Source organism: Lynx canadensis, chromosome C2 (genome assembly GCF_007474595.2).
Source record: "Lynx canadensis isolate LIC74 chromosome C2, mLynCan4.pri.v2, whole genome shotgun sequence".
NCBI classification, from domain to species: Eukaryota; Metazoa; Chordata; class Mammalia; order Carnivora; family Felidae; genus Lynx; species Lynx canadensis.
In genome coordinates this window covers 64,569,581-64,583,344 of record NC_044311.2, presented here as the reverse complement: position 1 = coordinate 64,583,344, position 13,764 = coordinate 64,569,581, and the positions used below count along the sequence as shown (strand labels likewise).

General features: G+C 39.0%; 1 protein-coding gene across 1 annotated transcript in view; it reads left to right on the top strand.

Annotated features, from left to right (window-relative positions):
- Positions 1-13,764, top strand: part of PLD1 (phospholipase D1) — a 205,176-nt gene that overhangs the window by 77,678 nt on the left and 113,734 nt on the right. Inside the window, 4 exon segments of the mRNA XM_030328933.1 lie at positions 3,841-3,986; positions 4,242-4,347; positions 5,873-5,938; positions 13,486-13,547. Of these exon segments, the coding sequence (XP_030184793.1) occupies positions 3,841-3,986; positions 4,242-4,347; positions 5,873-5,938; positions 13,486-13,547 (380 nt within the window).

Sequence of the window (13,764 nt, the reverse complement as noted above, 5' to 3'; positions counted from 1 at the left end):
AGGGTGAAATGCCCAGACTCCAGAGCCAGACTGCATGGTTGAAATCCTGTCTTTGTTTTGTGATCTCCAAAAGTTACTTAATCTTTCTGTTTGTCAGTTTTCACATGTGAATAATGCTAAATAATGGATGTAACAGTGCCAACCGTATAGGTTTCTTATGAGGACTTAATAATAATAATAATATACAGCATTATGCAAGGGTATTGCGTATTGTATTGTTGGGGAGCAAGAATGTTCTGTCTGTTTCCAAGATCCTCCTAGCTGGACTAAGACTCAAATTGACATGAGACCCATTAACATGGGTCAAATTTGATTTCGTTAAGTATGGGCAATCCACACAGACGTGGAAATTCCAAAGACAGGCACGTCTGGGACTTCAAAGAGAAAGAATGCAATTCACAGGGAGATGACAAAGAGCAAATGTTTGGTAACAAATGTTTACCAGGCCACTTGGAAATAGTGGGACATATGGAGGACTTTGATCAAACAGGCCTTGCTAGTTCTTCCCTGTCTACCATAGCTGGTTCATCGTATAATCTGTGATGGTGGCTCTCCTCCTGGAGCGGGTCCTCTAGCTCAATTCTTTCTAGGCGCTTGAGGGGGAGGTAAAGAGCTTTTCCTGGATCTGCTGGGTTTTGACTGGTTTTTAACTCAAAGTAGTCTTCATGACAAAGTGGCCCATCTTGGGGTGGCCCATCCTTGGCCCTTATAGTATTACATAAGCATACACTAATACTACATATTATTATTAATAGTAGGTGTCTCCTAAGGTTATTCGCAAAGATAAATAAATATTCAAGACCCCCAAACCAGGGACTTCTCTGTGCTTGGACTCTTCTTCTGTTAGTTAGGTGAGATTGGTTTAGTCCTATTCTTTTTTTTTTTTTTTTTTTCAACGTTTATTTATTTTTGGGACAGAGAGAGACAGAGCATGAACGGGGGAGGGGCAGAGAGAGAGGGAGACACAGAATCGGAAACAGGCTCCAGGCTCCGAGCCATCAGCCCAGAGCCTGACGCGGGGCTCGAACTCACGGACTGCGAGATCGTGACCTGGCTGAAGTCGGACGCTTAACCGACTGCGCCACCCAGGCGCCCCTTTAAATTTTTTTTTTTTTTTTTTTTTTTTTTTTTGGTTTAGTCCTATTCTAATCTGAGTCTGTGTGAGAAAGCTAAGGATCATCTTTTTTAATTTCTTTTTAATGTTTATCTATTTTGAGAGAAAACGAGAGACAGCACACACGTGCATGCAGGAGATGGGCAGAGAGAGAATGCTAAGCAGATTCCGCACTCTTACTGCAGAACCCGATGTGGGGCTTAATCTCACACTGTGAGATCCTGACCTGAGCTGAAATTAAGAGTCGGATGCTTAATTGACTGAGTCACTGAGGCGCCCCGCTAAGGATCATCGTTATCCTACTTCGTGTTTAGTTTACTAAGAAATATGAACTAAAGTCATGCAGTATAAATGTGATTCCAGGTAAATAAAAACACACTTTTTCTAATTACTGAACACATTCTATGTGCTAGCTCAAGGCAAGGCCCTTCTCTTTTCATTTCTGTGACAGCCCAATGAGGTAGGTGTTCTTCAGGCCCTCTCAGGCTGGAGATCTTCCATTTGCCCTCCAGTGCCTCCTCCTACCTTTTTCTACCCTGTGCTCTGCCCCTCAGGGCTCTCTGCTTTTGTCCTCTGGTAGGGCTCAGACAGTGAAGAGCCCAGATAGGAGATTGGGGTTACCTTGGGCTGACTGTGTCCCTTGACCAAAGGCACCCCTTTCCCCAAGGCAGCCATCCTTACATGGTTCTCTCCTTCTTGTTCCAGTACCTGGCCCTGCATCTTGTTCCTTCAGGACTAGGAATGCCTTCAGAGTCCCAGGTTACTGTCCTTCCTTTATGGTTTCCTTACCCCTATCACATCTTTATAAGCAGTCCCTTTATTAAAACTCTTCAGATTATTCCAATTCCAGAGAATTCCAATAATTCGGCTGGGATGTTGTCTGACAGAAGTGACGCTTGGCTGAGGCATTACAGCTGGTAGGCTGCACCACAGGGTTTCAGACCTTTAAAATCTTCAAGAAGGATGCGGCAGCTTGTTTTCATCGTATCATACCACCTCACAATTGCTAAGAAGTTTGGTGTACAAAGTCTTGGATTTATATGTGAGGGATAAAACTTGGCATTTGAAAAAGTTTTAAAGTATTTAGTTTTTGTAGATATAATCCTTGGAAATGTAGTAGCTTTCCTAAATTGTATAATTTTTCTTATTTATTTGGTTCGCCTTAAATTGAGCATTTTTCACTTGAATGCAAAGTTTCTGGCCACTCAGAATTTTCCTGCATTCTTCTCTGTGACACACGATGGAGGATGACACCTGTAGTAATGTAAAAGTAAAAGTGAACGTAAAGTAAAAGGCAACATATAATATTGAACCCCAGAACTGTTTTTTTTTTTCTACTTCCAGTTGTAGTAATTGTCATGAATCCTAACTAGAGGCGAAGCAAATGCTACATTTGAATATTTACCAGTGATATGGCTGGATTTCAGACTTAAGAGCACAAGTTGCATTGATACTCTTGCTCATATTTTATATAGTAAAGCATGGCCACTCTGTGTAGATGTAGAAGTTAGCAAAATAGGACTGTGGGGGACGCCTGGGTGGCTCAGTTGGTTAAACATCCGACTTCAGCTCAGGTCATGATCTCGTGGTTCATGAGTTTGAGCCCCTCATCAGGCTCTGTGCAGACAGCTCAGAGCCTAGAGCCTGCTTTGGATTCTGTGTCTCCCTCTCTCTCTGCCCTCCCCAACTTGCTCTCTGTCTCGGTCTCTCTCTGTCTCTCTCAAAAACAAATGAACATTAAAAAAAATTTTAAAAGATTAAAAAAAAATAGGACTGAGGGCCAGGAATCACGCATGTGGTTGCTGACACCAGAGCCTGGATAAATAAAGTAGCAGAGGAGACATTTACTTTCTCCTACCCCCAACATCTTTGGTGCCTAAATCTTCCAGGAAGGGCCCGTGTCCTTTGGGTAGTCCAGAGTGCCCACTGCCTAGCCACCCTACACGCCATCCCCCTGTTCATGGAACTTCCTTCAAGATCTCCTCCACTTTATAAACATCCCTCAGTCTCCTAACACTTTGTACTGTATCAAAACTATCCCCCAGGCCTGTTAGTTCTGATTGAAATCATTACCGAGATATATTTGCATTTTAATAAGAAATATTTTTTTAAAATTTTAAATGGGGATTCATTTTAGTTAAGTAATTGGGAAAAATATTTTGTGCATAGTCTTTCACTTTTTCCCTCTAATCATCCTGTACCTTGTTGGTCACTGGTGGTCCTTCAGAACAAGGAGATGTTGTAGACAGGGATGGACCTTGGAATATGTTTCAGAAGGAGAAGGCATTAATGTCATCTGTGAAGGACAAGTAGCTGGCTAAGATCATACTCCTGGAATCCATTTCCTCCAGCTTTCCTCTCACCCGCTCCAGTGGTCTGTTCACTGTTTATACTTTGGGACAAGCAAAATCACCGCTGATATCTAATTAGGGTCTTCACTCATTGTCTCCTTTACCTGATTTCTTGTTTCAGGGCTGTGTGTGTGTGTGTGTATTTAGAGCAATACGACTTGTGGAAGTTTATCTTTGGTGTGATTCAGAGTTTGTCTTATGTATATTATATACATTATATATATATATATATATATATATATATATATATATATATATGGAAATTTTATTTCTGTAACCACTTGTTTTAGGAAACATTTTGTCTGAGCTATTGTTCATTGAAAGACTTTAGACTTTGTTATCTAAAATATCAATCATTTTTATTGATCACTGTAGGTACCAAGTATCAATCTTTACACTATTGAATTAACACATGGGGAATTTAAATGGCAAGTTAAGAGGAAATTCAAACACTTTCAAGAATTTCATAGAGAGCTGCTCAAGTACAAAGCTTTTATCCGAATCCCCATTCCCACCAGAAGGTAACTGTTTCAGAATTAATTATAAAGTTATCCCAGTATGCAAGCTGGATGGAAAGAGTATTTTATCTATATTATGGGCTAACTTGTCCGTTGTTGGTGGATATTTCTATTAAACAGGCTCTTCTAAAAATAAACATAAAATGCTTTTATGCTCATATTTATGCTTTCATTTAAATGAGAGTAATACTCAAAGAATAATAAATGTTTCCATTGTGTGTGTGTGTGTGTGTGTGTGTGTGTGTGTGTGTGTGTTAGGCACACGTTTAGAAGACAGAATGTCAAAGAAGAGCCTCGAGAGATGCCAAGTTTGCCCCGTTCATCTGAAAACATGATCAGAGAAGAACAATTCTTCGGTAGAAGGGTAAGCCCTTTCAGTCTTCTGTTGTTCAAAATATAATTTTGCAGTGCTGTAGAAACATGGCGGCTCCTGGGAGGTGAGGGGGACCTGGCTGCAACTTTTCTTTCCCCCTGATCCCTCACACAGGCTAGCTTAGCATCTTTGGAACTTGTTAGGCAGCCTTCTTCTCCAGGTCAGAATGGCTGCACTCAGAATGGTTGCATTTCCCAGAAGAGGAAGAGTGTTCTATGAAGAAGTTTTCCTCTGCAGGAACCTCTTTGGGCTGGTTGTGAGTCAAGCTTGAGCTCACCATTGAGGGTTTTGAGATATACTCCTTTAAAAGCATTTATTTCTACCCGTTTGCTCCAGACTTCATAGTAGCTTGTCCCAAGTATATGTGAAGTCTAATTACCAAACTATAAGTGGGCCCTTAGGGTCAGAGAAGAGTAGGACAGAAGCCCCAGGAGCAGGTGCTCTGCCTCAGTGATATGGTGCCACACAGGGTAGAAGATGAATTGTTTTTCAGTAGAAAATTAACAAGGAGGGGCGCCTGGGTGGCTCAGTCAGTTAAGCGGCTGACTTCGGCTCAGGTCATGATCTTGCGGTCCGTGAGTTCGAGCCCCGTGTCGGGCTCTGTGCTGACAGCTCAGAGCCTGGAGCCTGCTTCGGATTCTGTGTCTGCCCCTCTCTCTGACCCTCCCCTGTTCATGCTCTGTCTCTCTCTGTCTCAAAAATAAATAAAAGTTAAAAAAAAATTAAAAAAAAAAAAAAGAAAATTAACAAGGAAATATCAGTTCTGTTTTGTAATCTGAAACTTTTATCCTGAAAGGGATATTTGACTTCTCCTTTGTATAGTTGTCATCTTGTTTAAAATCCTTTTAGGGATCTAGAATACATATTTTCCATGATACATGGACATATAAAACTCTACAGTTTGGGGTTACTGTGTGCACTTACATGAAAATGCAGCTGAAAATGAGAAGCTGCGGCTTTAACAGTGCATCCACACATCATCATAGTCGATGTGATTGTTATTAACCTCTCACATTTGACCATATTTGAAATCAGAATATAAGTACTAGAAAGTGTCTCTCTCTCTCTCTCTTTTTAAACTTCCCCCCTTTCCCCCTGAAGAGCTGTTAAAAAAACTGCAGTATATCTACCAGTAGTAAATTCAGTGTTGAAATTAAGGAAATCGAGGTTTTTGATAAAATCAACAAATGCCTTAAAACAGTCTACTATGGACAAGTCCTGTGCTAGTAATTATGGAAGATTGAACGAATATACAGCTTGGGCCTCTTCAACAGTTTGTAAAAGACCTAAGCACATGAAAAGTTGAATAGCAGGAAGCAATTTAAATAAAAGTTCAGGGGAACTATGGAAATAACTCCTTAGTGCTATTCAAGATTCCTTGTCCACTGATAATATGAACAAATAATTGAATAAACTGCAGAAGTAAATATTGGATAATGGTCACACCACTGTCACTGTTTAAAATTTTAAGTATGAGGGAGGACATTATCTCTTCTCTCCTATATTTGTGTTACAGAAACAACTGGAAGATTATTTGACAAAGCTACTGAAAATGCCCATGTATAGAAACTACCATGCAACAGTAAGTACCGTTCAGTGACTTAAATTTTGAAGTACTTTGTAAAAGCATAAATCGGCTGCTAAATTTTGGATCATTTTATCAACACAAGTGCTTGTACCCACTTGTGCGTTCCTCGGGTTAAAATTAATGAAATGAATGCAAAGTTGATTTGACAGCAATAATCTAGTTCACAGTGATGCTGTTTTTAAAAATATCAACTATAAATTGATGTGTCTAGATGAACTTGTAACACTGGTCTAGGCTAGATTATCTAGAAATCAATGTCCTTCTCTTCTCAGGTTTCCAGAATAATGCCCCAAAGCACTTCTAACCCTGAAGAAAAAAAACAAAAAAACACTGAGTATAAGTGATGAAAACAGCTGAGCAGAGTTGAATACCCAAAGATTAGACACAGCGTAGTGCTTGGTTGGCCATCTGATTGGCCTGCGATGCTTATAAAGGGCCTGTCTTTTCATGTGAAAGTGAGAAGCATGGGAAAAGCTAGGGAGAGAAAAAACTCCCGAGAAATAAGAGAAAAGAGGTGGTGGGGCTTAGAAGCAGCTGGGAGGCACACAGCTGGCAAACAGAAGGGGGTGGGCTTTTATAGAAGTTCTCAGAAAACAATAAGCTCAGCCCTTTTAGAGGCCTTGGAGGTGGGGTGTTTTTAAAGGGTTCACCTTCAATTATCAAAGGTCCAGGTAACTGAGACAATATTGGATTATTGTGTTTTTGTGTCTGTGTCTTATAAACTGTACTGCTGTGGGGTTGAACGTTCGCATGCGGTGTATGTGGAACTTAAGGACAGACACGGATATGTCCTACAAGACGTGGCCTCCAGTTTAGAGAGTGGTGTCACATAAGGGAAGTTGTCTGTGTATTGAGGAAAGGAAGCAAGAGCACCTGGACTCTTTGGAGTTTTCTGGTGACTTGCTGCCCACCAGGGTATTATTTGGAGGCCGGGACATGTACCCGGCTGGTCCCCTTTACACACAAAGGATCCGGGGCCGAGCCACAGTCCCCCTTCTACAGCAGTTTGCTGTATGTCTGTTTGATGGACTTGAAGGAGCGTATGTGGTTTCGTAATCCTGGAGAAGTATTTTCCCAGGGAGACTGGCAACATGGGTCCAACCAGAGGATCTCAAGAGGAGGAGGGTGGGAGGGATTTCTTCCCTCCTAGGACTCAGGAATGTGCATCTTTGAAAGAGTATAATGAGTAAGGATATTACTGCTATTGTTTACAATTAGTTAACTGCTATTTCTCCTGCTAAAAATGCTGCTTCCTGTTGTGCTCTCTGAAATCACATATGCTGTTTTCTTTAATAGAGATTTATTTAAATGTGTACTAGTACCAGTATGCAATAATTTTCTATTTGTTTTACTGTTCTGCCTGCCTGTGACTTTACTTGTACTATTTCTTGTGGCTTTGAAACAGTGATTGCTGAGTTTAGTCTTCTCTTTCTATGGATAGTACTACATTTTGGATTCTAATGCTGATTAAATGATGATTACCTTTTTTTAAATGTTCATTTTAATTTATTTTCCAATCATAAAACATTTTCCAAAGTTGAGCCATAGTGTATCTAGAAGTTCTAGAATGTCTTCTAAACAGTTCCTTGGAGAGGGAAAACCTAGTTACAACTCGCCTAATTTATGTTACTCCACATTTTTGATGGTAACTTATTTACCCCAAGAACAGAATTCTCCAAAATGATTCAAACTTTTGTAAGATACAGTTTGATCTATCTTAATTTTCTTTCTTTCTTTCTTTCTTTCTTTTTTTTAATCTAACATTATTTAACTTTCCTGTGAGGCACTCTGGCCTGGAGACTAGATTTATGGGCTTTTGCCTCATATTTGTCAAATTAGATTGGCATCTTTGTGTCTCCTTTGATAACTGTGAGAAATATTAAAACTCTTGTCTATAAAATCATATTAGAAGTTATTTTTATACAATCATATATAATTAACTTATTTTTATAAGTGTAAAGCAAACCTATTAGAAATTAATTTGGGTTTTTAGGCCAGAGGTCATGGATCATAGGTCAAGGGATCAGATAGGATCATATCTCAAATTTCAATAAAATTTCAGTGAAATTAGACATGGACAACTTTTCTTATTTTCATATGGTCATTGGTTAAGTTGGTATTTAGATAAGTAACTTTTTATTCAGGAGAATAACTTAAAAAAATTTTTTTAATGTTTGTTTATTTTTGAGAGACAGAATGTGAGTGGGGGTGGGGGCAGAGAGAGAGGGAGACACAGAATCTGAAACAGGCTCCAGGCTCTGAGCTGTCAGCACAGAACCTGATGTGGGGCTTGAACTCGCGAACTGTGAGATCATGACCTGAGCTGAAGTCAGACTGAGCCACCCAGGCACCCCAGAGAATGACTTTTTAAAAATTTCTTTTAATGGAAACCAATTTGACAATAAATTTCATATTAAAAAATAATAATAAAAGAAAATATTAAGTACATAAAAAATAAAATAAAATTTCTTTTATACTCTTTGAGGTTCTGAAAAACAGAACATCTTAGTGTTTTAGTGGATTTAACATCAGATAGTTCCCTCAGAGATTATTGGTAATTCATTCTGTTTTCTTTACTCATTTGTAAAATAGGGATAAATGTATTTTGACATTTGACTCTCTTCAAGGCATAATATGCTAAAAAAAAAAAGAGAGAGACATATTTACTCAATTAACATACAAAATCTCAAGCAGAATTCCTTTTGTGTTCTAAATTTTATTAGTGCTAGCTCTAGTACTGAACCTACTAGCTGGGCATTTTAATTAATAACTGGAAAATGCTTAGATTCCAGGGAATTTAATTAGAAACAGTAAATGCACTATTTTTGTAGCTGAAGATTAAAATCTAGAAATGGAACAAAGTGCGTAATTTCCAAGAGAAGTGTCCTAGGTTGATATGATGATGTTGCTAACTTCCGGTAAGTCATTTGACTGTCGTAACTCAGATTCCTTACCTCTGAGAGGCTAATTTCGAGCTAATTTCCCTGTTGGAAGGAAGGAATCTGAAGATAAACATCCTGTAGGTTAATAATACTGAGTTCACCCCTCCCATGTTTTGTGAGGTGAATGAATTTAGTTTGAGGGGAAGAATGGGTAGAGATGAATAAAGGTGTTTCCATGCCAACAAAGAAGCTGTACTGTTAAACAGCTGCGCCTGCAAATTAAGGGAGGTGTTGTCATTCTCATGATTGAGTCTTAAGAGTTGGAGAGTCCAGCCTCTCAGTTTCCTCCACAGATGAGCCATCTTCTCTTCTCTCTGGTGTGGTGTTAACCGTCTGACTGTGAAGGCAGTCTTTCCTGGCATAGTTGAGACTACCTCCCAGCCTCACCATAAAGGCCCTGCCCAACCAAATGCTCTTGTGTCCCTTCTGAGAATTTCCTACTTCAGCACTTGCTAGAATTTTTGTTACCTTGGGCTTAAAGGGGGCCACTGAACACCTCCCTTCTCTTCCAGTACAAAGATGAGGTAGGACAGTAGTGTATATATGACTGCCAGGTAATTTCCAGGGTTTGCTGTTACCCCTTGGGTTACTTGCTTGTCCCTTGTCATTTACTTTCCTGTTTCTCTAATGTTTAATTGTATTTTTCACAAGTTTCTTTGAAAAAAAAAAACATTGATTAATGCATTATTCAAAAGATCAATAAGCCCAGTGGAATACTGTCCAGCTAAATTGATCATTAATTCATGTTCTTGAGTATCACTTGTGCAAATAGAGAATGGAATTATTATCACTAAAGATACACTGAAAAGTTTGCACAACACAATCTTTGTTAAATTTCAAAATGTGTTATTGGGGTTTGCTTTTTTTATGTTTATTTTTGAGAGAAAGACAGAGACAGAGACAGAGAGAGACAGAGAGAGACACAGACAGAGACAGACAGAGAGAGACAGACAGACAGACACAGACAGACAGACAGAGAAGAGAGGAGAGAGAAGGGGAGGGACAGAAACAGAGGGAGACACAGAATCCAAAGCAGGCTTCAGGCTCCAAGCTGTCAGTAAAGAGCCCCACGTAGGGCTCGAACTCACAACTGTAAGATCATGACCCAAGCTGAAGTCGGATGCTTAATTGACTGAGCCACGCAGTGCCTATTGGGGTTTGCTTCTAAATTGACCTTGCCACATTCACTTTTAATCTGATAAATCTATTTTAGAGCATGCATGGCCAGAGATTTTTTTTTTTTTTTTTTTTGTCTATAATAGAGCTAGTTTTTTTCTTGAATCTCACCCAGGTGCCCCTGGACAATTAACGTCTTTCTCCACACTAGGGGTTTCTAAAAAAAAAAAATATTAGAGCATACATGGCCAGAGATTTTTTTTTTTTTTGTCTATAATAGAGCTAGTTTTTTTTTTCTTGAAATCTCTCCCTAGTGAAACTAAAGTGATGAAGATCATTTTTTATTTTATATTGGTGCACAACTTTACATTTTCTGTATTACTAATACATATATTTTTAATTACACTTAGCAGTTTTATTATGTTATTCTAAAGTTATGATTTTGGAATTATTTCAAAGAATACTTCCGGTGTCAACCCTATGATAAGAGCTATATGAATAAGAAATTATCCAGGTATTAGATAAATGGTTTCCTTGATTTCTGCTTTTCATTTCCTGTTCTACCATTTATCTGTTCTGTAGCTTTGCATAAATTAGTTACACCTCTGTCATAGTTTCTTCCAGTATAAACCAGGATTGATATTTTCTCTCTGCTCCCTAGAGATGAAATGAGAAGTTGTGGTTTAGGGTTTTGAAACAGTTTGGATTCCATGCTCAAAGTCTGTGATGTCACTTCTAATAAGTCATGCATTACTACATTCTCTAATTTTGAAGCATTTCCACAAATCAGATAAAAAATATGATACCAAATCGCCACCTTATATATAAGAAATGAAACATAAAGACCTTTATATAAAATCTTTGTGAAAAATTTAATTTGAGGATATGTTTGATTTGGGGTTTCTAAGTCTTTCTGAATTGTATTTTATTTATTTATTTTTTTATTTTTTTTAACGTTTTTATTTATTTTTGAGACAGAGAGAGAGCATGAACGGGGGAGGGGCAGAGAGAGAGTGGAGACACAGAATCGGAAGCAGGCTCCAGGCTCTGAGCCATCAGCCCAGAGGCCCGACGCGGGGCTCGAACTCACGGATCGCGAGATCGTGACCTGAGCTGAAGTCGGACGCTTAACCGACTGAGCCACCCAGGCGCCCCAGTCTTTCTGAATTTTAAATACTTCCTCAAACAACCCTAAGAAAGATATGGAAACAATTGGATAAAGACCGACAGCAGTGAAAGATTTGTAATTTTTTTTCTTCCAAGGTTAATATTAGATTATTTTCCATCACATATACAAAACTTTAAAGAAAAATGTTATGTTTCATTTTATTAATCCCGTTTACAAGCCTAGATCAAATGCCATTTCGTCTGAAGTGTCACATCAGCAAGGAAGTAGGTCCCCTTTCCTCCATAACTACTTTGACATGTAATTGTTGTGGTTCTTCCCACAGAACTTTGTGGATATGGAGTGTTTTCCGTGTCTGGTCTCCCCTCTGCTTCTTGACCCCAGGAGCATATCTTTTTTGACTTTGAATTTTCTGTTAATGCTGTTACTAGCATGGTTTGCAACCTCTGGTAATCTGGGCTTACTGTGGCTGCTTTTAAAGAAAATATTGTAATTTGGGAGCAAAATAATGTGTAACTCTAGTTGTTGCAAGGAATACATGAGATAAAACTCCTGCGTGTGCTGAGAATCACGTAAATGTTCTTGGTTTTCCCCTCTGCACTTTCATATTTTCATCTAACACTCATGGGGAATGGCTTACAGCTTTTGCAGCTTTGTTTTGAGGAAACTGACTAGTCTGACCTAATTCTGAGTCTATCCCTTGCTAATTATTGATATTGGACACTTTATTTAGCTTCTTTTTTTTTAAGTTTATTTATTTTTTTTGAGACAGATAGAGCACGAGCAGAAAAGGGGCAGAGAGAGAAGGGGACAGAAGATCCAAAACGGGCTCTGTGCTGACAGCAGAGTGCCTGATGTGGGATCAATCTCACAAACTGTGAGATCATGACCTGAGCTGAAGTCAGACACTCAACCTACTGAGCCACCCAGGTGCCCCTGGACAATTAATGTCTTTCTCCACACTAGGGGTTTCTAAAAAAAAAAAAATGTTTATTTTTGAGAGAGAGAGAGAGAGACAGAGCGTGAGTGTGAGAGGGGCAGAGAGAGGGAAACACAGAATCTGAAGCAGGCTCCAGGTTCTGAGCTGTTAGCACAGAGCCTGATGCAGGGCTCGAACTCAAGAACTGTGAGATCATGACCTGAGTCATGAGTTGGATGAGCATGAGTTGGATGCTCAACCAACTGAGCCACCCAGGTGCCCCTCTACACCCGGGCTTTTAAACTATGACCCATGGACCAAATCAAGCTCACTGCCTGTTTTGTATGGTCCATGAGCTAAGAATAGTTTTTACATTTTAAATGTTTGAAAAAAATTTAAAAAGAGTATATTTTGTGACATAAAATTATATTAAATTTGTATGTTAGTATGCATAATTAAGTTTTAATGTAATGCAGTCATGCTTATTCATTTATGTATTGTCTATGGCTGCTTTTATGCTACAATAGTTAAAGTATATGATTCACAAAGCCCTAAATTTTTTGTCTGACTCTGCAGAGAAAGTTTGCCTATTTCCTGTTCTAATCATCAGTTTCCTCTTCTGTACAATGGGAAAAATAGCACCTATTTCAGAGAGATTTGAGACAGTGTGTGAAAAATGCTTAGTAGGGGGCCAACAGATAGATATTAAGTACTAGTAAATGTTAGCTATTGGTGTCATTATTATAATATTTGTAGTTTTTATCTTATAATTTGCATAGGAAAGATGGGCCTAAAATTTGCTTTCTTTGCTACTCAATAAAAATAGAATTATTTTTATATTATTGTTACATAAAATCATTTTATTTCATTTGTATTAAAATATTCTGGTATTCCTGATGTTCAAGACCTCCCCCAAACTCACCTCAACCTACTCTGCCATTTAATTTCACATAACTATCTTCATCTTCCTCACTCTAGCTCAAATGTACATCCCAAGAGCTCATTTACACCTTCCCTGTTCTGTTTCCCCCTTCATCTCCCACTTCCACATGCCAAGTCTAGCCCACCTTCAGAAGCTGGCCCCAACATTGCCGCCTTCACACACCGCTATTATTTGTGCACACTATGTGACACAGTCCCCCTTCCCCAGCAAAGAAAACACAGAAGAGTTTGGGAGTAAATCCTCTCTCCTCAACTTTCTTGAACATTCTGTCTCTACGTGTGAGAGCAGACATCACTTTCTAGGTTGTGTTTGAATTATGTACACACTTCTGATCTGTTCTCTCGCAGAGGCGAAAAACAGGCAATGCCTATTGTTCTGTGTAGTCCCCCAGATGTGTTTACACTAGCGGTATCAATGCATGTTTTTTTTCCAAATGTGTATGTTTATCTTTTTCCTTCTGACTTTCTAAAGTATGAATTTCTGGCCTCTTTTCAGACAGAATTCCTTGACATAAGCCAGCTGTCTTTCATCCATGATTTGGGACCAAGGGCATGTAAGTTCCGTGTTGCATCTTAAAGAGAAGTGTGAAAGTTGATAAGCATTACCATTTGATTTGCCAGCATGCATTGGTGACAAAGCCTCCTGGCTTTCCTGCTACCTTCTTTCTCCTCAACAGAGTCAGAGCCTCTCAGGGACTCTATTTATACACAGTGGTACCTTGCTATGTTGAACAAGGGAATCAACTGCTCCACTCTCTTATTACAGCCCAGATTT